The 24,244-nt window shown below is 41.3% G+C and overlaps 2 protein-coding genes and 1 long non-coding RNA gene across 3 annotated transcripts in view; 2 read left to right on the top strand and 1 right to left on the bottom strand.

Annotated features, from left to right (window-relative positions):
- The window catches only part of LOC110985353 (uncharacterized), a 31,308-nt gene extending 25,442 nt beyond the window's left edge, over positions 1 to 5,866 (top strand). The window contains exon 8 of the mRNA XM_022246325.2: positions 268 to 5,866. Coding sequence (XP_022102017.2) covers positions 268 to 861 — 594 coding nt within the window. The 3' untranslated portion in view covers positions 862 to 5,866. The remainder of the gene's footprint in view (positions 1 to 267) is intronic.
- A 2,347-nt stretch (positions 5,867 to 8,213) lies between these two features.
- Positions 8,214 to 24,024, top strand: LOC110985352 (uncharacterized). Its single transcript, XM_022246324.2, has 10 exons — positions 8,214 to 8,422; positions 12,904 to 13,183; positions 13,503 to 13,596; positions 14,255 to 14,496; positions 14,609 to 14,751; positions 15,024 to 16,804; positions 17,140 to 17,293; positions 18,133 to 18,320; positions 19,589 to 19,766; positions 21,921 to 24,024. Exons 2-10 carry the CDS (start codon positions 12,945 to 12,947, stop codon positions 21,974 to 21,976), a joined length of 3,075 nt encoding a protein of 1,024 aa, XP_022102016.2. The 5' UTR covers positions 8,214 to 8,422; positions 12,904 to 12,944; the 3' UTR covers positions 21,977 to 24,024.
- On the bottom strand, positions 11,960 to 19,680 carry LOC147796805 (uncharacterized). Its single transcript, XR_002598986.2, has 3 exons — positions 19,566 to 19,680; positions 19,035 to 19,105; positions 11,960 to 12,173 (listed from the first exon to the last, which is right to left on the bottom strand). It is a non-coding gene; the product is annotated as an uncharacterized LOC147796805 (long non-coding RNA).
- Positions 24,025 to 24,244: the final 220 nt, after the last annotated feature.

The following is a 24,244-nucleotide window of genomic DNA, read 5'->3' on the forward strand; positions in this document are numbered from 1 at the left end:
AGAAGTCAGGGAGACAGTGTGTAAGCTTGAGATTTCCAAGAGGCAACCAAGAATATGGCCTTTTGCTTCAAGCCAGGCTTTAGTCCATCCCTGATAGGTTTAAAAATGTGACCTTCAATTTCAGTTGGCCTTCACTTTTCAAAGGAAACCTTGCCTCTTGAATGAAATTCTTGGGCTATTGTTGACAATACTTTATGATTTAATGTCTTGTATACTTCGATCAAAATTTGAAATGGAACATTTTATGTTTGCTAATGTGCTGCATAGATGAAAGAAGTTCTGCAGATGACAGAGCCACGAGACATGAAGATAGCTATCATTGAAATGGCTTACAGCATCATTGAAGGTGGCTTTGTCAAGCGTAGCAAGAAGTATCGAGGAGAACATGGCAAGGAAGAGGGAGCCGCCAATGGCCCCACAAAGAATGGAGAGATCAAGGAGGACAGCAAACCCAAGGAAGACGGGGAGGTGGTGACCACAGGGGATAAAGAGGAGGGGAAGGGAAAGGAAGGAGAAACAATTGCTGAGGGAGAAGCCAAGACTGGAGATGACTCAAAGAAAGAAGCTGATGGCGATGCCAGCGAGGAGAAAAAAGAGGCACCAGCGGCTGCAGTTTCAGAGAAGGAAGAAGGAGATAACGCTTCTGCCACCGAAGGAGAGAACAAGACAGATGAGGCCAAGGAGGTGGAGAGCAAAGCCAGCACAGAGCCAGCCAAGGAGGACAAAGCTGAGGAAGCAGACAAGAAGGAGGATACCCCAGAGGAAAGCGGGGATAAAGAGGCAGCAGCTGAGAGCAAGACGGATGAAGCAGAGGTAAATGGAGAGGTGGATGCAGGCGGCGATGCTGCAGCAGCCGAGTAGCTGATTTAATTGCGTAGCAGCTTTTAAAAGTATAATTTGGGTCAATTTTACAGCAGTACTCTGGTAAGAAGTACTGTTTTGGATGCATTATGTGCTAGTCATTGCTTCAGCCACATTAAGCAACAATATCAGAAACCAACTTGCTGTGGTTTCAAATGTGCCTGGAGAGAGAAAAAAAGATGATGCCATTAAGTGCCATTAAGAAAAACACATGGAATTGCCTTGCAAAGTCTGAAAACAAAAACAAATTTAAAAGTAATGCTTAGACATTTTTTTTAAAATAGATTTATTGGTGCTGTGTACATAGCGTCATTACTGGAGATGAAAAGGAAAGGAAGGAGATAGGGCTATTGATAGTTGTAGAACTCGTGTGCACAACAAAGAGAGAAACTCTTGCTGGTTTGAAAGCTGATCAACTCACTCCCTTAGCCCCAACTCTCCTAGTTTCTTTAAAATCCACCGGGAGGTTTGGGAGGATTATTAAAGGATTGTGTGAGGTTTATATTGCTTGATCACTACATCTGGAAAAAAGAGTGCACTGTTAGGTCCTGACACATTGGAAATTCCTAGCAAAACTGCATTGCAAGGAGAGGCTGAGCAAGGCCAAAGGCTTTAATGAATGAATGGCGGCCTGGCAATTCCCAGGGTATTAAATTTCATCCTGCACAAGGTACAGAAGTTCAGTAGGTATAAATACAAATTTGTGTGTGCACAAACCTTACATGCCTGGTGTAGACCTGTGAACAAGAGGTCCACATTATGCAGGTTGTGAGAACCTTGGGTGGAAATAGTTTTCCTAGATCAAGAAAAAGGAGTATTTTTACTGAGTTTTCTAAACTACACGAAACAAAGGAATGTCCACAATAGGTAGGTAACGCCAGGTTGTGTCTGTGGTGAGGCCTTCCCGTGTTATGGGGACAATTTCTTCTGTTGGGAAAGTCAGGATCTAATTATTGGGACAAAAATTTGTCTCCGTAACATTTTTGGTAACCCACAACATCTTTATTTCAACCCATGTGTAATCCCCAAATCCCAATAACAAGTATGGGTGTGCTTTGGGGGGTGGTTTCCTTTTTTAAAAATTGTTACATACATTTAGTACAGGTCCTCGACTAGATATTGCTGCTAATGATGAGAATCAGACAAGGCTGAGTGACTTCAATCACAATCACGCAGTACACAAGATTAAACACTGTAAAAGATTCATTGATGCGACCTCATGCCATGCATGGATATGGGGGGGCGGAACGTGTACTGTCGAAGCATGTACTCCATACTCAAGCAGCCCTTCACTTGCAAAGAATAGGGAGGCTTATGGGTCCCACGTTCTGACTGGGTATCTGTTGCCCTTTTAGAGGCCATACACTCCAGTGAAAGTAAGAAATCAGTTACCCTGGATGGCATTAAACGCATTACAGTATGTTGTGTTCCTGCTGTACATGGATTGATTACCATGCATGGTGCGTATTCAACCATTTGCCTTGTCTGACTGGCTTATCCATTGCTCCTGGAAGAGGGTAGACTGCTCTTCCTCCTCCATTGTTCGAATTTTGAATGGTGACTTGGTAGGTGGGACCGGATAATGGGCCCGCCTTTCCGTTGCAGACTGCTGAGGGATATTAGTGAACAGAACTCTTTGGAATTCAGAAGCATCAACTGGTGTTTCCCTGGATACTGGATAGAGACAGGCTGTCTGTTTCAGTTTTTACTGAATGCTTATGTAATTGCCCATAAAAATCGGTGGGACAGGATGTGAAACTTCTGGCAGCCGGATCCATGCAGGGAAACACTTAAAAAGTCTCAGTCAATTGCATCTGCGTGGGAGATTTTGTACTGAAGTGCATGCACTCTGGTCCTATTTGAGTTCGTAGAACTTTCCAGGGGGCAACATTTTTTTCAAAAGGATGTACGTTCAGCAGCAGAATGGGATTCAAATTCTGTGAAGGCTAGTTTCCAGACAATGGCAGTGAGCTCATAGACGGATGCAAGCATGCCAGACAAGGCAGTTGGCGAGTTTTGTCATTGCAATCATGATCGCACCGGTACGTGTACACTGCTGGGGCTTGGTCATTTCTAAAGAGTGGGCGTGGTGTTAGTGTTCGCAGTGCATTGTGGGATTGATTGTGTAATGGAGATATGTTGCCGTCTGGTTTTCTACCTGAAAATGATCAGTGTACATAGAAGTACAAAGACGCACTTACTTGTTTCTGGGTTGAGGGGACTACACACGTGTTGAAACATAGCAGTTCAGGGTGCACACTGCACATGATCGGTAAAGTTAAAACATGGTTCATTTCTGCCAGTTTGTGTCAGGGTTGGACAACAAAATCTACAGATGAAATGTTGTCTGGGGATATGCTTTTGCAAGTTTGGTCAAGTTTATAATGGTGTCCACCCACCTGGTCATGCCATTGAGTGCACGTGCCCATTGGCTGGATATGCCACTTCGTGCTACTGCTGATTCCATTGGATGTCACAAGTGGTCTTTGTTGAGGTAGCAACAAGGTTGTACTTGCAAACCGTATTGGAACTGGCACTGATTTCCCCTGTGAATGAGGAGCTGCTGAACTTTTAATACTGTGAAGCATCATCAAGCCAGATGGAATGGGCATTGGTGCCTTGCATTGTCCGCATTCTGCATCTCTTCAAAGCTCTATGAAATGAGATACACCAGACTTTATTATGGAAGTGTTCTTTCCACACTGTGTTTTTATTTCATTTTTATCAGTAACTGAATGGACAGAGATTGTGCTTTTAGAATTTTTCAAGAAAGGCTTCTGGGTAATAGAACTGGGGGAAACTGGAACTTGGTACCTGCTCCTTTGGTCAGGTATCAGGTAAACAGCCCTAATGTCACTCAATAACTGTGTTTTGGGCCTTAAATGTGCCACTCTCTCTCCCTTTTTCAGTTGGTTAATATTGAAACCAGGCTCAAGTGTCCCCACTCACCCATACATGTACATGTATTTATAATGCTGGGTTTTATTAAAGATATGCTGTACTTTATTCCTTCATTTTTTAAAATTGTGGGTGAGATTTTGTGTGGGGGGGGGTTTGGGGGGCGGAAACCTTGTTGATGATCAACAAAAGAGTTTTGCAGATTTTGGAAATTAAGATTGCACTTGAGTTGTTATTGAATTTAAATGAGTATCTGCTTGCTTGGTTCCTCTGGGATGTTTGTTTTTACTTTGATGCACTGTGGTTGAGTGGACATGGATGAAAAGTTACATTCAGACATTGTGCACTGAAGTCTGAAGGCCATACCAACTACAAGTTGCCTCAGCGATGTACTTCCAGATCTTATCGTTGTTCTGGACTGTCATCACTGAAATAAAAACCACAAAAAAACTGAATCCCATTCATAGATTACGATTAAAAAAGGTTTTTGTGTACATGTGATGGGGATTTTGTAGTTGGTTAAACACGATTTACACAGTCTACTACAGCAATATGCAAATATCTATACGCTCACCCTCATAATCTGCCCATGCCGTGATTTGCCAATGTTTCAACCTCATTCCCAGACTAAAAGTCTTCATCCTTGGGATACTTTCTTGTCTTGTTATACTGACTAGTCTGCTTAGAATTCAGTAGCTTGCATTATTTACTCCTTGGTAAAACTCCATTTTAAAGGCATTATTATTATGTATTGTATATTTCTTCCATTTATTCAGTTATTATTTAATAATTATGAAACGATTGCATTTTTGTATCTTTTATGTTTAAGGAAAATTTGAAATAATGTGGATGTGGTTTTAATAAGTACTTGCAAAAGTTGTTGAATTTGTTTTGGAAACAAATCAATTTTGTACTCCTCCTGTCTTCTTGATGAAGATAGTGGCAATTTCTGACCAATTTTGTAAATGCGAGAAATGTCCATCTTTTTGAAATGGCATCTTTTTTTACTTGTTTAAAAACGAACTATGCACGGCAGTATTGTTGTAACCTCTGGTGCCCGGTTTTGTATGCATTCGGGAGATATTTTGCAAGATTCCAACCACTTGGTACCAAATAAAGAGCCTACAATCAAATTTGTAATTCCTGCTAATCTGCCAAGTGCTCGCAGGAATTTGCATTTCTTGCATGTATTCCATCTTGCCCATGTAACTCTGTGTAAATGTGTCGTTATAATTAGTGTCGTCAAGGTGTCAGTCCTTACTACCGTTCTACGAAAATACTAGCCGCTTTTCTCTGTGTTGGACTAGAAGCTCTTTGGCTTCTTGGCTATGTAGTTCTGCGCTTGTTTGAGCAGATTACTGGAATTGGTTAGACTACAAATACATATTCAAAAATGCACACAAAAGAAATGAAGTTCATTGTCCAGTTCCTTTCTTGGTTGTATTTGTGTTATTGGAGCAGTCTGCTAGATGTAATGTAAGTCAAGTTGGTGCTCTGGAATTGGAGGAAGCAACGAGTTTCATCTGTTTTTTTCGTTTGTTTGAATGCTTCGACTGGGTGTTATTATTTCACGTTTGCGTTCACAGTGTCTATAACACTGCTCAGAGAGTTCACGTCTAAACACTTGTATACCTTTTGTAATTCTATTACTTTTTATAACTGTATTTTATTGAATGAAAAATATTAATATTGGAATACATTGAATAATGCAAGTAATATTTTGCACCTATCGCATTTTTTTTATTCAGAAGTATCTTACTAGATATAAACAGAACGTAAATATTAAAGTATCCCCGGCAGCCATACAAACGTATTGTAGCATAACGACGAGGATTCCTCATAAAATTAAATGGAGTAGTTTTACGCTGAAAATGTTAAAACGTTGCCCACTCAATTCAGCATTAAACATTTATCAGTATAATACGAGTGTTTTTGGTTACTGGAAGAATGTTGGACGAACACGGAAGTGCATTGTCTGGAGTTATGCGATTTTCATTGGTGAGAAAATTAATGACAGCCCTGTAAAGGAATCTTTATTTGTTGTACTTGTGCTAAGATGTATTTGCATGCATTCTGGTCTGGAATATTAAACGTCTGCATTGCTAAAGTTTGCTGCGACTCTCTTTTTTCCCCCTTGAGTCAAGTTGAAGAGGTCATTGAAGGGCTTACTGACGTAAGCACATTTATGGAATCTTTCCAATTTGCATGTTTTTCTAATCAGTGATTAGTTTACTTAGTTAAATAGTTTTTATCCCTTGCCAATTTCTTCTAAAAATTGTTCAGTTTAACACTAGATCCATTCAAATTTTCCATTGAAATATCCGATTGCAAAAGTGACATTTGACTTTGGTTCTATTGGAATTCTTTCGAGAAACAGGTCTAATCTTTTCAATCATTCAAATTTGTCGAAGCCTCGGGGAGTTGTTTATCAAAAACTAATTGAATCAACCGGCAAACAGTTAAAACATGCTCCCATTCAAATTCGTTCACGTGGCATGCATGAATATAATGCGTTATGTACGGTATATTCCGAGGGGGAAAATTCTAGTGCATTAATTCGCCCAACCGTTGTTGACATTTCATTTGAAATAAACTAGTTACAGAGAATTCACCACTTGTGCACACAATCACAAGAAGATATCCTGCCTATGTTTCAGAAAGCCCTATAATGATAGAGCTGATATATACAGGCCTGTATCATACGGAACATGGAGGTAATTACAGGGTCCCCCCACAAAAAAACGCAACCTAATTAAAATTGAATTTTCCCCCAAACTAGCGTAGCGCCAGGAATCGTTGTCTTCTCTTCAAATCAAAGCTTAGAATGTAATCTTTTCAAACCCAAAGACCTGATTTAAATCCATGATGTGTTGAGGAGATAATTTCGATGATGTAAGACAACTGCATGCTTTGTTGTTCTGTCCAATGAGACGGAATGTTTCGTTGCATTCTTCGTTGTTCTGTCCAATAAGACGGAATGTTTACGCCATTTAACATCCTACATGACCAGATCGTTGGATAGATTCACATAGAATGAGGATACTGAGCTGATCCACAGATGTGTTGTGTTACGCACAAACCTCTTATTTTTCCACCAACACGCACAGGATCCGGAACTGGTCCAGAGTGGTTAATGTTACAAAAGTAAATAAGATCGGCACATTGTTATAAATATTAAGGTAATCTGCACAAGTTAATGAACTTTCTTCTGAAGCAAACTTATCAAACTCTGAAAGTGCAAAGTTAAATTTCCGCTGCCTTCTGAGATGAACTTCTAACTTTATCAAGTTTAGGATTAGAAACAAATTCCAATTAACTATAAACTCAGTTGTGTATATGATATTTAAGGTTGTGAATTCACTGATTGCATTCACTTCCGAGCGATAGAACAAAAAAACTGAGTTGTATTACATAATTGACAATATCCATAAAGAGAAACCGGTACTTAAAATGTTCTGTAAAAAGAAATCTGTGAATGAAAAATCCATAAACTGTAATCCGTTAATGCGAGAATTCCTACATGAAAATTTGTGAATTAAAACATTCTGTAAATAGAAATCCGTAAATTAACAGGTTTTCGTTTACAGACCTTTTTTGTCTGTATTTTTACGGATGTCATTTTTGGTAATTCCGTTAAAATACGGTGTTTTACGTAGAATACGTTTTCCGTGAAATTACGGAAATGTTCCTGAAATTTTGCTGCCGAGACTTTTTCTGTAAAATAACGGAAATGTTTTTACAGTGTATCTCCGCAGAGCAATACGAGCTTCGAATAAATCTTACTTTGAGTAGAAAACACTGTAAACTTGAACACGTAAACGGCATGAATAAAAACCATAGTCAACTTTTCGTATTTTGTGAATAATAAACAACCGATTGCTTAATAGTGTAAAAAATGCCGCATGAAATAAAGTTTTTTTTCTGATTCGATGAAATTAAGCGTCAATCGGCACAACAACACTACTGTCTTGCGGTGACCGATCACCACCTCCCCTTGAAACTACATGTTGTAAAGAATATAATCCGGCAACGATCATAATGTCTTGTTGCACGAAACGTTGCCGGCGTTAAAGTAATCATCTGAAGCCCATTTCTGACAGGAAAAAACACTCCGATGTCAGAATTTGCTCAGCATTTTAAATTTACCCGAAACTACAGGCCCAAGCAAGAAGAAAACGGAAAAACGCTCGTACTTCACGTTTTCAGCTTGGTTGTAAGATTTGTCGAAAACTAAGCCCTATGGGAATGCATTTCATCAGGTTGATCGGGTAAAAAACAGCACGCAACAGAGGGGTCTTTTGGATATCCCTGATGTACAGAGTGAGCGTCACAGCTTGCACTGCATTCTACATCAACCTTTGACAACGTTTATGAACTATGACAGAGGTCGAGTTCATGCATGACAGTGGGCGTATTATCATAAAACATAACCAGATCATAACAAGAAACGGCCGCCATTTGCCACCGCGACGTAGGCCTACGTGCAATTTACATTATGCGCGGGCTCGAGGATAATGTGCATATATCAATACGCTGGGCTTGCAACCTCTAGCTGTCGCGCATGCAGCACGAATGCCGCACCCAGGCTGGCTGTGCGCGGTCCGGAAGACGTGCTGTGGGAAAATGATTCAAGATATCCGTTTTGAGTCGGTGATATATTAAGGTATGTGCATTACCTATATTTCCCTCAGTTTCCTGAGAGGATGGTCGAGGGATATGCCGATAACATGAGTGTTTGCCGACCCGGAACTGGAGGACATTTGCAGGAAATTGTTCGAAGCGTGGCCGAGATGCCAGATATACATGTAGATGAGGCTGACTGAATTTATTATTCACGGTCCTGCCAAAACCATTTTGTGACAACCCTGTAAATATTCCAGTGCACATTTCATAGAATAGTATTCTTTCCGCTTTAACAGTGTAAAGCGAGTAGAATGACAGGTTTGTTAATTTCAGGCCTACTAGGCCTATTCAAAACATTCGTATGTAAAAACATACATGTAATATTTGCCATTGTGAGATATAATATACTGCAAGGGTTAGTTTGTCTGGACCAACAGCCAACACGTATCCATGTTCGTCATGTGTGAAATCAGACATAAGAATATTTTAGAATATACAGGAGAAAACCTTCATGGGGACCTTTTTTTAATAAAAAAAATTATTGAAATCACTTTACCTTTACACGATTCAAAAACTGCAGATCGATGGGGGGTGCCACGGGGACCATACCCGAAAATGAGCCAAATCTAAGAAGAACGAATACTAATTTTAATGACAGACATCCGTTTGTGGTGTTTGTTTCATTTCGTTTTCTTAAAAAAGCGCGCTAAAAAACCGAATTAAGCCTTGTCCCTCAGAAAGGTCAACAAGGTTACATGAAACAAATTCCATTTTTTTTATCCCCTCAAACAAGTCTACCCCCCCCCCCGACAAATTGGATCCGGATCCACTCCTGGGGGTACTCTAACCCTTCAAGTTCAAGCAAGCAGAATTGCTTTTGTAATGGAAGATGAGTCAGCAGTGAGAAGGCTACCTTCAGTAGCACTGAGGCTACCAGATTATACAAACTGGCAATTCGACAGTTGTGAATTAGAACATGGAGGAAGGACACAGAAGGAGTTTGAACTGCCCGGGCTATAACATCTGGCCAAATACCGCTTTCTGGCATACCTGGTATGTCCATAGCCAGAGCGCAGCGCACGCCTGCTACTCACCACCTGTTTTGCAACCATAAGCCCTCTTTGTACCCTATGATCGTCGCCGCAATTTTTCGTTGGTAATCTGCATCCCTAAAACGTTGTGTACTGCAGCATAGGAAGTTGAATATTCATGCCATTGTTGGTGCTTGATATGATCCGACAACAACATCAAATTTAGTGCTTGCGTAGTTGCTTTTACTAGGCTGTGTACCCGAAGTGTTCACGTGCAGTTGTTGCCCTTGTCGAACGTATTCTTCTGGACTTCTTTTTGGAATAAATAGCCAAGCTGTTTGTAAGATTTTGTGTTTTGTTTGAATCATTTTTATTCTGGCATTTGTACAAAGGCATATTTTATGAGATTTCGCGATCACTCTTTGTGATGAAATAGCGCATTTTGTTCCTAATGAACTAGGCTTTCCAGAATTAGTGAAGATTTTGATGGCCAGTCTTAGCCAAATTCGTACCTAGTCTTTGAACACTGATGTATTGGACGGAGGAGACTAGAATTACAAACTTTGCATGGATATTAAATGAAACAGTGTGTCAAAATTTAAAAAGTTTATTTAGGATGGCAAAAGTAGGTCTAATATCAGGGATTTTTCTCTCTCTATTTCCTGGTCACATCGATAGTTTATACTTAATTGCAAGCAAAAAATTAAAAGTATTGCCAGGATATTACTGGCCCTGCTTGTCTGGCTAAGATGCAGGCAGCAATAAGGCTTTTTTGGAATGTTTTCTATTATTCGTCAGACGCGGCGGCGACCATCATTGGACGCTTTGAAGTGCCTGAGTTACAACTCCTTCTGTGTCCTTCCTCCATGATTAGAACGAACGAGCGTCTACACTTGCGCCAAACGTTGCGTATCCGTGAGAATCGCTCCCAGAGCGAGTTTGACGGCCGAACACAACGCACTCGTGTGTTATGTTGATGGTCAGTTTTTGTGTCCGTGAAAGTGGAACACATGAACGCATCGTGTACGCATCGCACCTCCAAAAACGTACATATGGAAAGGCGCCTTTAACACTGTAATGGGCTTGGCAACGTTTTCAATCCACAAAGTATAAGGAGCTCGTGCTCTATACATAATGCATAGGTCTACATAGTACTAACCGATCGGAATAATTAATCAGGAAATGAAACCACAGCGGTTACAGTCCCATCGTTTCAGTTTCCCAAGCGCATAATAATTTTTTCTCATACCACGTCACGTGTGTCAGATGTAACACGCACGACTCGTGCTGTTTTCAGACTTGTGTTAGCAGTGGTGTAAATCTGTCCCAGAAATTGGGGATAGGGGGTGAAGAAAGGTGGGGCAGATGACTTGCCTGACCATGAAAATTTGAAAAAAGAGGGGGGGGGAATGACACCATTTGACTCTATAAACATGGCGATGTTCATGATATTGATGTACAGCTGTATATTATGCATTTAGAATGGCATTTTTATGGCTTTTATAAATTCTTTTCTCTTTTTGAGTGATACTGAATGTATTTTACTCGTCGAAAGTCTGAAAATTTGTTTACAATCTGCCTCAGCTTATTGCTCACCACAAAAAGGTGGGGGCTGATTCAATAGCCCGTCTCACACCTCAAATGATATTGGGGATATACCCTCCATCCCGATTTAGGCCTATGTTTGTTAGTATTCTCGGTACTGGATAGTATCACTAACCGAAACTGTATCACAAATTGAACAAAAACACTGCACATGTATTTGGCAAATGAACACGATGTTGCTATCACTTTGCCAACATGTTTCCTTGCTAAACGTTAGGTGTTGAATCCTATGAATACTTAATGACATACGCATTTAGTATTTTAACACAGTTACAAGATGGTGACAAGAAAGCGTTTGAACGCTAAATACGTGCAGATTTTGCTTTGAGACATAGTAAAATTGTTTAGTGATGTATCACTTGTCATGGTTTAATTAAAAGGTCTAGCCGATAACATTGCACTTCTCTACAATCATAAATCAACCGATAATGGATCAGTATGGGGAGAAGGTGTGAATGTTACAGATTGATTAAAGTCGATATTTACGTTCCACTGCGCAATAACGTTGCTGCACACAATAAAAAAAGCTCTGAAATTAATGAATGACTCAATGGGTTGATAATGGTGTTCTTCACAGTTTTCCTTATAGATTCACCAATATGACCCCAACCAAGATTGTAAGTGTGTCATTTCCATACGGACTAGGATGACGTGGAAATGAAGGAAGGCCGTACATTTCAAATTGGTATTTCACCCTAAAGTGATATAGAAATACATGTAGAGTTTAAATGTGCAAATGGTCCTCACATTTCGGTTCTACTGCATTACATAAAAGAAAGTTGCTGCTTGATACCTCCTGTCTAGAATGACAAATGTCGGAGAGGGGCGTGTTATGAAAGGAGTGGCTGAGGAATATTTTGCACTGTGGGACGTTCGGGTGTTACTCGGAAATACGATGATGCTATTGCCTGCATGATAATCTCAATTTGATTCGTGCGGGTTTAATACCATTTGATAGGAGAGTCATGGGGGCCGAAACGATTGTGTTTCGTGGTTTATTCAAAGGGTTTACAGGCGTTAATTTACCCTGTTCTCGTCAGTCACTGATGGAGATCCACGTTCGACTGTTACGCTCTGCTTATTACATGGTATCAAAACTGAGCCATGGAATGTTTCTACAGCACAGTGGATGAGGAAGCCGCACGCGATGCCCATCTTTGGGGAAGAATAAATTGTTGGAACACACTGAAGCTTTAAATTTCACAATACAAGCGATTCATAAAAGAGCGCCTCCAAGAGTTTGCAACGCGTTGAACAATCAGAGTGCGAAATCTGTTGACCCTTTCCAAACGCACATTGGGTCGACAGATTTCGCGCACTGTGATTGGTCAAAGCGTTGCAAACTCGTGGAGGCGCACTATTGTGAACCACGCATAGGGTATGAATTTTTCACAAGCAAGAACCTTCAATCACACAGCGACGTCCCTGCCAGGGCAAAACCACCATTAACAACCCCCTCTTGCCAATTGGTCAGCACACAAAATTTTGGTTAACTCTGCCGTTGTTCATTTTCACATGCATGCTCCAAACTATACTATGTCAATGAGGCATGGTGAAGTTGTGATGTGCTTACAGGACTGGTGTTCGTTGGGCCAGCAGTCCAATACAAAGGGTAAACGGCGGCAAATTGGCAGATCCTAAGGAAGCCCCGAAAACCCTTGCAGCAAGCAGTCGCAGAATAAAGAGACAAAAGAAGTTGCTGTTTCAGTCCATTGTGAAACTGTAAATGATTATAGGGGGATGGAGCTTGTTGAACATTTTCAAAATGTAAGAAGTTCAGTGTCGAATAATGCAGTAGCCAGTGGATAAAGATAAAACTTGGTACTAGACCTCCACGAGGGAGACACAATTCTTTCATTTGTTCCTTATCCTTATGTTGTCACAGTGTTCTGAACAAAACCAACCACGACGATTCCGACACGAAACATGGCCGACTCAACATCTGATACAACCGTGGTACCTATGACCGGGGTGGAGGCTGCAGGTAATGACTCGCCGGTGGATGTCACAGACCAGCGAACCATCAAACCCTTCTACGTGCTCCTGAGCGAGTTGAGCAAGGAGCTTTTGAAATGTGAGCTGCAGCAAGCCCGCCTCCTGTGCAGCAATCAAGAAGGGGTGCCAGCTGGCAAACTCGAAACTAAAGACCCAGTTGAACTGTTGAGGTGAGTTTGCGTACATCAACTTCTGAATTGCCAGAGCTGTCGTAAAGATGAAGTTTACGTGAAGTGAAAGAACGATCTCCCCCAAGATTTCTAGACAGACGAGTCAAGGCTCGTGATTGATGACGTGGACGAGTAATCAGCTCACCAAGTCGAGCTCTTCTTTCGCTTTGGGTCGGATAACACACTGTCTTTTTGTCTGGGACTCTCCGTATTTTGGCGATATTGTGGAGATATGATCTCGTCGTATTTTGTGAACGAACTTTTTAGTTGGTTTTCCGTTGCATGTTGATTTATTCCTCAAGGTTAATTTTGGTATTAGGGTGCTGGACGAATGTGGAATTATTGGAGAGGACAACACGCACTTTTTGAAGGAGCTTCTGGAGAAATCCGGCTGCGACTATGGAAGAGTTTGGGTAAGAATGTTTGGAAAGTTAATTCAGGCCTACATAACAGAAATAGTTTTATATACATGTATACAGATAGTTACGTAATCTGAAGCTATAGTTTTTGTCATTATGAATTACAGACAGGGGGCTGTCCTTGGTATGGTCCAAATAATAGACTGCCATAAATTAGACTCTAGATTTTAATGATCGAACACTGCGTGTCTGGTACTTTATAGAAAACTGAAAAGCTGGTTTCATTTTTTGTGCAAAAGCAACTTAAGTGCCAACTGCATCACAGAAAGTAATGCCACTGCGGGTTTTGCAAAAAGCTGAACACGTTCATTTCGCATGCAAATAAGAATTGGTACTGCGGCAAGATTTGGTACATTCAGAGAGGAATATTAATTCGACCAGCCATTGACACTTCGCTTTGATGTTGTTAATTGCCTCCATTCTCCCTTTGTGGCTTTCTCCTTTGTATCAAAAATCATTTGTGAAATGTACATGTTTACCTTAATGAGATATTGTAGAGCCAAGTTAAACGTACGTTTTGCAAAATGGAAAATTGGAAACTACGTTTATTATCAAGATTTTTTTTATTATTAGCCTGTTTGCCTATTTGTTTTTATTTTTAGTTTCTGTAGTCGGTTGGTTTCAACGGTCCTTCATTTCTTACTTTCTCTAGGTTGAAGAATACGACAAAGAAAGGCGAGAGCACCTGAAGAACGTTGAGATCTTGCTTGGACGGAAGGATCCGTTCTTCGTCGGGCGGACCACGTTTGTCAGTCGGATCCTGGAGGTGTTCCGTGACCAATCCCACAAGCGATGCCGCTGCGTACTGGTCTACGGACTTGCAGGCACAGGCAAGACCAAACTGGCTGGGGAGAGCTGCGCAATATACAAAGAACAGGTTCGATCCGGTGCAAGGTGAGTCAGTGAGACAGAAGAGGAGAGGGTCATTTATCGATATTCTTCATCGCTCACTTTTGCGAAATGAAACTTGCATGTTCTTTACCGATGCCACTATGTTTCATCATAGGCTATTCCGTGTCAATCTTCGCAAAGCAACCGAGATGGAAGAAGTTGGGTTATGGATCCTCAACACTGTCACCGGCAAGCAGATCACACAGGGACAGTTTGACATGGCACTGGTTAGGTCATGGATCATGAATTGTTCCCAAGGTATCAAATTCGAGCAACATGTAACGCAAGGGGACAAGACCTAACCCATTCCAATCAGCCCAATTCAACCTAACCTAAGTAACCTAATAATGCATTCAGTTTCAACAGGCCTACTGTAGTCCTCATGAACAAGTGAACTTAAACCACACACTGTCGTTAATTATGTTTGCACTCCTGATGCGTGAGAAACTAAGTTTGCCAGCCCTCCCTAAAGACTGTCGAGCTTTATTGTCTTCGCAGATATAAAACATTGCAATTTTGTCTCGCTTCAGATACCATACTGCTGTTGGACAATGCTGATGACATCCTTAATCCGTCGTCCTACAGTAAGGATCACTTTGTTAATACCCTCACCGACCTCCTGTCTATTACCAACCACTTAGTGAAGATCCTTCTTACTTCTCGCCATCCTGTTGATTTCGTGGGCCTCAGGGAGCTCGACAATTTCGTGGAGATAAAACTTGAGCCGCTGCCTGTCAACGAGTCCCTGGAGCTGCTGACAAAGATGGTCACCCATGCTCAGAAACTGTCTGGTCCGGTTTCTGTCGGCGGGGAGGCACTGCGAGATGACGAAGCACTGATCGAGGTCGCCAAGCTCTGTGGCAACAACCCCAAAGCCCTGCGCGCCGTGGCGAGCCGACTGAGCAGTGGGTTCAGCCCTAAGGATCTCGTTGAGGCTCTAGAGTGTCCGGAAGACGCCCAACGAGTATTGGATCCGGGATCCTTAGGAGCTTCAGCCGCCGTTCAAGATGAAAGGAAGGATTTCGAAGATCAGACACTGGTTCTTCACTCCCTCAATGCCATGTACGAGCAGCTCCCTCCTCACCTGAAAGAAGCCCTGTTGAAACTCTCTGTCTTTCCAAGCTCCTTTAGTTTGAGTCAAGGGGCGGAGATTCTCGGAAAGGATCGACCAAGTGCAGCTAGGTTTGATCTGGAAGACCTAAAAAAGTGGAGCCTTGTTGACAGAGATGACTTCAGTATCACTGACACAGGAATGACCGAGAACGAGCCCTACTATTACATGCATCCGTTGGTGCGATCAGTTTGTTTAAGTAAGATACCATCGAACGAGATGTATAAATTAGCTTATGAAGACGCGCTTCGCCGGTTCTTAAAGCACATAGCAGACCTTTTGAAAGAGCTAACTCAGCTGGGCCACACAGACTTTGTCAGAGCGTTAGCAAAATTTGAATCAGACAAGACCAACGTTTTGCACTACTTGGAGCTTGGCATGGGTAACAAGTTTGGTTGTCGGACTTTAGGCGAAAAGGAGAACACCAACTCTCCCATTCCCTTTCCTGAGACAAAAGAGGGGTTGTTTAGCATTTTCGAGACCTTTCTTGATCCCTCTAAACGATTGGAATATTACGAAAATATGAGCATAAGGATGCAGGCCAGCGGAGAACCCGAAGCGTGGGCTTACCTACGAGGGTGGATGGGTGATGAGCTCTACGTTAGGGCCAAATATGACGAAGCGTGGAAGGCAGTTGAAGAACCGCTCAGAGTGTTGGAAACGCGAGCTTCTGGCCCCTCTGGCCGAACGGATGATCTGGAGAGGGCTCGGGCTCAACTTCTGTACGTGAAGGGCCGTATCCTGGTGGCCAAACGCAAGTACAAAGACGGTATTGCTGTCCTGAAGCAAGCCTTGTCGATACAAGAGCGTCTTCTTGGAAATCACACACTCACAGCCCGCTGCCTCAACGGTTTGGGTCATGCCTACTTTACTAAGACAGATGAGTACCGCCACTCAACTGGCTCCGCGGAAGCCCACGAATACCACATGAAAGCCTGGGAGATGCTAGTGAAAATCACTGGTGGCAAACCAGAGAAGCACTTCGATGGGCCCATGTACTTGCTCAACATTGGCGCCACCTTTCATGAGATGGGAAAGAAACGGAAAAGCAGCGACAAGGAGAAGGCTAAGGAGTACTTTCAGCTTGCCATCAAGAATTATGAGGAGGCATATGACCTGGAGAAAGCCCTAAAACTGTCCAATTCTCCAAACACTGCGTTCGTCCTCAAGAACATGGCTATGAGCTACTGTGAAATGGAGGTAAGTGTTGGTATGACTACCGTTGAGGCGCTCGATGGAACAGGTTGTTAAATTTTTCACGACCGTTATACACATATCTCTAAAAATGCACCCCACGTTTCGACGTTGGGAAAAACAGTCTTGTGTATTTGCCATGATAAAATTTCGTGACGGCTGCATGCTGATATCTGGAAGTAAAAATCCAATACGTTTTAAATTAAGTTTGCATTCTTCTAAACTTTAATCCGAATTCAATTTTGCAATGGATGAATCAACAAAAGAGGAAGGGAAGCCGTCTTATTGTAATGTTAAAAGCGGAAATTGCAATATAAATTTTTCAATTATGTGAACTTTAGGAATATGAGAAAGCTGTGCCGTTGGCAACGGAAGCGGTTAACATCCGGGAAGAGACCATAGGCGTGCATCCCACCACAGCCCGCAACCTCTTTTTCATTGGTTCCCTATACGACAGTTTGGGGGACGAATGCAAGAAATTAAAGAAGCCTGAGGGTAAGTGGACTGGCAAATACGTGGTTGTAATGATGTTGTAAGGAAAGAAAACTTTCGAGGGTGAAAGGTTTCGCTCGTTGACGCAAGGCATTTATTCAGTGCAGAGTGATGTATGATAAGAGGATTAGGGACTTTGGGTTAATGTTGACGACGTTTGTAACACTAAAAATCATTTTAAATGTCTGAATGGCATATTTATCCATGTAAATTATGAAATTAGAACATGAGGTTACAAGTACTCAAGATATCAATACCTGCAGATGTGTATTGCTATTTTTAAGAAGTTACTTGATATGTATTTGAATCGTCCTGTACAAGCTACACTAAGTTTACTAATTGTTACAATATTAAAATATTGCCTGTACACATTTTTCTAGAGAGCACAAAAACTGAATGTCCGACAACAACTTCTTCGAGAAACTGCACACTGAACAATGTTGGACGAATATGTTGGGAAGTTCATCAGATTGTGATGGGGATGGGCCAAGCATCTTCTCTAAACTACTGTCAAATCTCTTCTCTACCCTTCTGTCCTGTCAAATATCTTCTCTACCCTACTGTCAAATCTCTTCTCTACCCTACTGTCAAATCTCTTCTCTACCCTTCTGTCAAATCTCTTCTCTACCCTTCTGTCAAATATCTTCTCTACCCTTCTGTCAAATATCTTCTCTACCCAACTGTTTTATCCCTCCTCCACCCTACTGTGAAATCTCTATTTTCACCACATTCAAGCAACAAATTTCCTTTCCTGTGCCGAATTTTTGAACAGAAGGACGTGCTGTGTGCAGTCATCACCGTCTGTACATAATGCGAATTCATCCTCTTTTCACACGTCCCAGACATAAAGAAGGTTTCGGAGAACTACAATAAGGCGCTGGAATTCTACAACAGGGCCTTCCGCATGGAGGTCAAACTTGGACCGTCCAACCACAGCATCGAGTACGATGACCTAAAGGAAGATATGAAGTGCCTACTCGGGAAGATGCACATGGATAGGGAGTTGGACAACTATCGCAGGATGTTCAAAGTGAGTACGGGTATACAAAGACTTGAGTTATCGATTATGGATGATAACAGTGACAGGGACCAAGCCTGATACTGTAAAGCAAGAGTTGAGGTAGAAACTTTTTAAAGCAAGAAATTTGTGTGAGCTGCGAAACGAGAAGCCACTGGAGCGGAATGACAATTAATGACGCAAGGGGATGCGACAAAAGCTTACGATTGACTGCCCACAGATTTATGGCATGCTGCTCCGTACTGAAAATGGAATTTTGGTATTTAATACAAAATAGAAGGATACTCAAGGTAGCTACGAAAGCCTCGAAACAGGAAACCGAGGAATTGGCCTAATTGCATTTTGATAATGGGGCTTTTTACATTCGGTGAGTAGGGTAAACCAACACTATTCAATGATAAATTTAAGAGGTTGTTCCACATAAATTTATTACTGGTACTCAAATTTGTCAAATTATGTAATGCAGAATACGTCAGACCTTGGATTTGAAGATAAACTGTAGAACGTCCGTATACACAGACCTGCCAACCAGTCGTACTCCTTCCTGAGTCAGGTACACACAATAGATTAAAAGATATTTAAAGGAGCCCTCAGTTCATTTAAAATTCTAATCTATTACATATGTGGTGATGCCTGACCTCAGGAAGGAGTACGACTGGTTGGCAGGTATGTATACATAATAATTAAGTTACCGTTTCGGCTGGTACTATACTAGAAAAATATTACCTCAACTGGTCACGTTGTGATCATGCACGTGATGTCACTCGATATGTCATCCACCAACTCACATCTTTGTACTGATTTTGCAAAAAAAAGTCGAATAGAGTGGAAATTACCGAGAGGGCTTTTTTCCTCCCAACAATTAGGAGTGAGGAATGAATGACAATATATTGCGTTTTTGAGGGAATAAGCTTCATTTGGAAACCTGGTTTTTATAGCACGAGATATATCCAGTTGGCCATCTGAGACATTACAGAGGGTTATTGGTGACGTATCTGCGGTATTGGTTCCCAAGGGGCGCAATGTTAAATGTAAACTCTTTCACTGTCCAAAATATTCAACCGTAACACATGTTAATCAACCCCTTCTCCGGGAAGGCACTCTCACCATTTCAAAGGCATGGACGAATTTATTTTCTAAACGGAACAGGAAAAAGCAACATGTCTCTGGGCAGGGGCGGGAATCCCCTGTCCTTTGCTGGATATGACAATGGCATTCATTACATACCACAGCGTTTGTAGTACTGTCGACCCATACCTTTTACATCTTGCTATTCTCAGAAAGCGGATTCCGGCACTCTCCACTTCGAAAATGAAGGCGTGGACTCCACGTCTGAATCAGGAGATGTCTCCCCGTCCCGGAAGCGGTCTCCCCGGGCGAGGGACCTCGAGGAAGGATGCGCCGGGGTCGGCCACGATGGTGATGAGATGGCCGGACCCAGCAGAGGGCGGGCACCAGGTAAGCGTTTGCACTGTAATGTCATGGAGGAAAGACACAGTTTACGAAACGAGTGGCTCAGGCTTAGTCTTCGCTGGTTCTAGCCATATGAGGAGACTCCGACCATGCCAACTGGAACCAGTGAAGCCAAAGACTAAGCTGAAGCCATCTGTTTCGTAAATGCCCATAGAAGGAGTTTGAACTGCCGGGGTATAACAGGCTAATTACCGTTTCTGGCATGCCCGGTATGTCATAGCCAGAGCGCAGCGAATGCATGCTACGCACCACCTGTTTCACAACCATAAGCCCCATTTGTACCTCATGATCGTCGCCGCAATTTTTCGCTCGTAATCTCCATCCTTGAAACGTCGTGTACTGCAGTATAGGAAATCGAATGTTCATGCCATCGTTGGTGCTTGATATGATCTGACATCAACGTCAAATTTAATACTTGTGCAGTTGCTTTTGTTAGGCTGTGTACCTGAATTGTTAACGTGCAGTTATTGCCCATATCGAACACTTTCTTCTGGACTTATTCTGGGAATAAATGGCCATTTTGTTTATAAGATTATTTTGTTTTATTTGAAGTATTTTTATTACAGAATTTATACAAAAAGGTATTTTATAAAATCTCATGATAACTCCTGATGAAACAGCGCATTTTGTTTTTCGTGAACTTAACTGTCCTGTGGTGGTCAATTATGTTGGCCAATCTTAGCCAAATTCGTACAAAGACTTTGAAAAACTGATTTGAAGTGACTAAACAAAATTACAGACATTGCATGGACAATGGAAAAGTGCAACAAAAAATCTTTGAAAATTAGTCACGATAGCAAAAGTAAATCTAATGATAGATAGTTTTCTTTCTACTTCCTGGTCACTGCGAGAAGTTGTAGTTAATTGCAAAGAAAGCACCACAAATTTTGCTACGATATTACTGGCCCACTTGTCCAGCTAAGCAGCAGGCAGTAATCAGACGATATTGGAATGTTTACTATTGTCCGTCTGACCAGGCAGCGATGGTCATCGAGCGCTTTGATGTACCACAGTTCTAACTCCTTCTTGTCCTTCCTCCATAGTAATCAGAAAACCCACATTAGACAAAAAGAAGGTATAGTGTAAAAGAAGCGAGGGGCAAATGTTGCACAATCACATACAGGGCAGAAGGGTGTTCTGAAAACTGTGACTGGGGTTTTATTAGATATCCCGGCTGATGCATACTGATGCGCACGTGATTTTTAACAAAATGCAAAAGATATCAGTGGATGTTAATACATGTATGTGGCAAACGGGGACCCCTTAGTGATGCATAAGCTCTACCTAAGGCTATTGTGCCTACTTCATCCTCCCTGAAAATCTGAAAGGAATTCCAAAGATTCCGTCAACAGAAAAGAAGACACAGTAGAGGGGTCCCCCCTTGTCATGGGCGGAAATCGTCCTCCATCGTGGAGGGACATCCATTTACTTTTTTGTGCACACCGTGTTGGTTATCTTATTCCATTTATAAAAACTGAAAAGGGAAAACCCTCCATCCACTCTTTTTCTTTAGTATTTTGTTTTGCTTAAAATATGGAGGGGACATTCGACATTGTGCCCCCGTACCAAAATCATGGGGGGGCGTGTCCCCTCTGCCCCCCGGGATTTTCGCCCATGCCCTTTGCTACACATCGTGCGTTAAATGTTAACTTTGGCACATTGTACAGTGCAAAATTTACTCCCGTTTAAACACTCACAGCAAAAGCTGTCATGATGGCGAGATTAAGCTGTCTCTAACGACCAGAATTTACCTTTCACAGAGACAGGATGCAGTGTTTTCAAAGAGCTCATGACAAAAAATCCACGCTTTCTGAAGTGGTATTTGAACCAATGACCTCCTGCTTGGTACTGCAAACGTCTTACCACTCGAACACGGGGCTAGTCAAGGCTAAATTGTTGGTATGAATCGATACGGCACTGTGCCGCTGGAATGGCTCGACCACTAATGAAACGTCAGTGTTATAATTATATGCATGTCAGGATAAGGGTTAGTTTCTGCTACCATGACCAGTTCCCCCATGCATGGAATGTTTTCAGTGCACTTTGTTTCCTGTGAGCATCCAAGATCTAACCCACTACGGACCAGTCTGTATGTCTTTACTTCATTTGGTATTGGTGTCTTGTTTTGCCTGCTTATAGGTCCTGTGTTTCCAGACGAATATCCAAGCAAGCGCTCCAAGTGCAGCCTGTCTTGAGTGGCACCATTCTATGGCCCTCGTTCATTATATTATCCTTGAAGATCAGTACAAGTGGGGCTTACTGCTGCGGCCGCCGTCTTAAAAGTATCATTTTCACCTAAAACGGAGTGTGAAAAAACCGTATTGTAACCTATTCAGTGGGCTATCATGTCTTAAGAATGACTCTTGATTTTGTTAGACTTTAGGTTTGAGAGCAAAATATAAAGATAATTGGTCATGCAGTGAAATTCATGCAATGCGTTGTTTTCTGTTTGTTTTGTTTGTTTTTTTTTGTTTGAGTCAAACTGAATTGCGTGCTTTTCCAAAATGAGATTCCCAAAAACCTGCTTTGGAATATAACAAATTAGCTTATATATCCTAAAATGAAACACTTAATAAAATCATGTTCATTTTCATATTGAATTAGAACAAGGTTTTAACAATATTTAGTGTTCTTGTATGAGTGAGGGGATGAAGCAGCATTTTAACCTGTTTAAATTTGTCCTGGATGTATATTTCCTGTCCTAAAGTAGTTTTTATAAAAAAACAGCTTGTATATTTGTCTTTCAGTTATTATTAGAACCAAAGTTTCGGTGTAGAGATGCAAGAAACTTATTAATTTTGTTATTTTTCAGAGTATCAAGAAATGACAAGTGAAGAACCCTTAACTTTTAAATTGATTTTCCTTCCGAGTTAAAAAATTGAAACTGAAATTTTTCTGGAAAAAAGTACTCGCTGACATAAAATACGCCAGATGGTCACAAACAGCCATAAAACTTTTCTCATAAATAAAATTCTAAAATGAAGGAGATAAATGGTTACGATTTAGAGTGGGTACCAGTTGACAGGCCGTATCTGATTAAACTGGTTTTTGCTATTAGTAATACATGTAACCGTGTCCTTGGGAAATACCCAGCAACCAGTCATGGCCTCCGTAGTCACACCTGAGCGTGAGATGCAAGTGATTTTGCAGCTAGGGTACCTGATTCCCATCGGGATCTTCGTCATGTTCTTTGGAGCTAATTGTTAAATTCTATTTTGCAAATACCAAAATCATTCATATTCATCAATCATGTATAGGAACGTTTTGCCGCATTTTCGGGATGATCTTGTGAACAATTTGGAGCGCCCGATCAATGCACATAGCCTACATCATGACCCAAATAACGGAGAAAGTATTTATCAGCTATTGCTAGAGAAAGCGTTGTGAAAGCTTTTGTTTCCACAGTTACTAGGGCCACCGTTAAGGAGTCATTAACAGCATTTGTTGTTTAAATTTAATGGCATAACTCGAAAGTGATATCACTAAGAATACCATACAGTACTGAGATTCTCTGTAGAGTAACTGTAGACGTTTTACGGAGGCTTTAAGGGGAGATGATGAAAAAATTAAACAAAATAAATTATAGCGTTAATTCATATAAAAATCTCGTAATTATAATTTGCATTAAGTCATAGTTGTGACATGTCTCATGAAGTTCAATCTCATAATTATTTCTTCGGAAAGTATGTTATTGATATGGCGTCTAGCTGCCATCTGCATTTGCATTATTTTTGCACTGAATTACAATGTCAAATTTCACTTGCTTTCGCTTAGTCATAATTACGATATGGACCCCTAAATATGACTAAACACTAAGTCATAATCATGACACGTAAGTCATCATCATGACTATGCCCATGTTTTAGAAATTCATCATGTCCCATGAATGCTTCTGAATAATTCAAATTTAAGAGAAAAGGGTTTTCTCATAGGGTTTCGTGCGATTTGAATCCGTGTTTTCCGTTTAAGCTAGTCTTCATTCTACAATTTGCGTTTTCAGTACTAGATTCAGTACTACTTAGAAGAATGATATTCGAGCGAGTGTCATACATAATTATTACATGTATATCCATTTAATTTAAGGAGTCAACCAGGGGAGTTTTGAGATTTGATGGACAATAGAACACCCCTGCCTCCTCAATCGTAAGTCGTAATACTCAGAATGATGCTTTTATAACAACGATGCATTTGGTCTTTGTGCATGAAAACACTTGAACCAAGTAAATAAAGTATTCATTTGCAATCTGTGTTGGTTGTTGAATTTTTTCCTTTCAGCTTTTTAACTATGTAACATCCTACATATACACAATTTCCTTCTTTGACCATCGACCCTTTCACTACTCACCGGCCTATTAACCCTTGAAAAGCGGGTCTTTTTTCAGACCAATTCACAGCCGGGGCAGAATCTGACCCCTAGTTTTCATCAGCTTTCCCATGCCCAACCTTTGTGAAACTTGGCGTGC

The sequence above is a fragment of the Acanthaster planci genome, linkage group LG14, assembly GCF_054643075.1.
Source record: "Acanthaster planci isolate LZ-2023a linkage group LG14, COTS_SCS, whole genome shotgun sequence".
NCBI classification, from domain to species: Eukaryota; Metazoa; Echinodermata; class Asteroidea; order Valvatida; family Acanthasteridae; genus Acanthaster; species Acanthaster planci.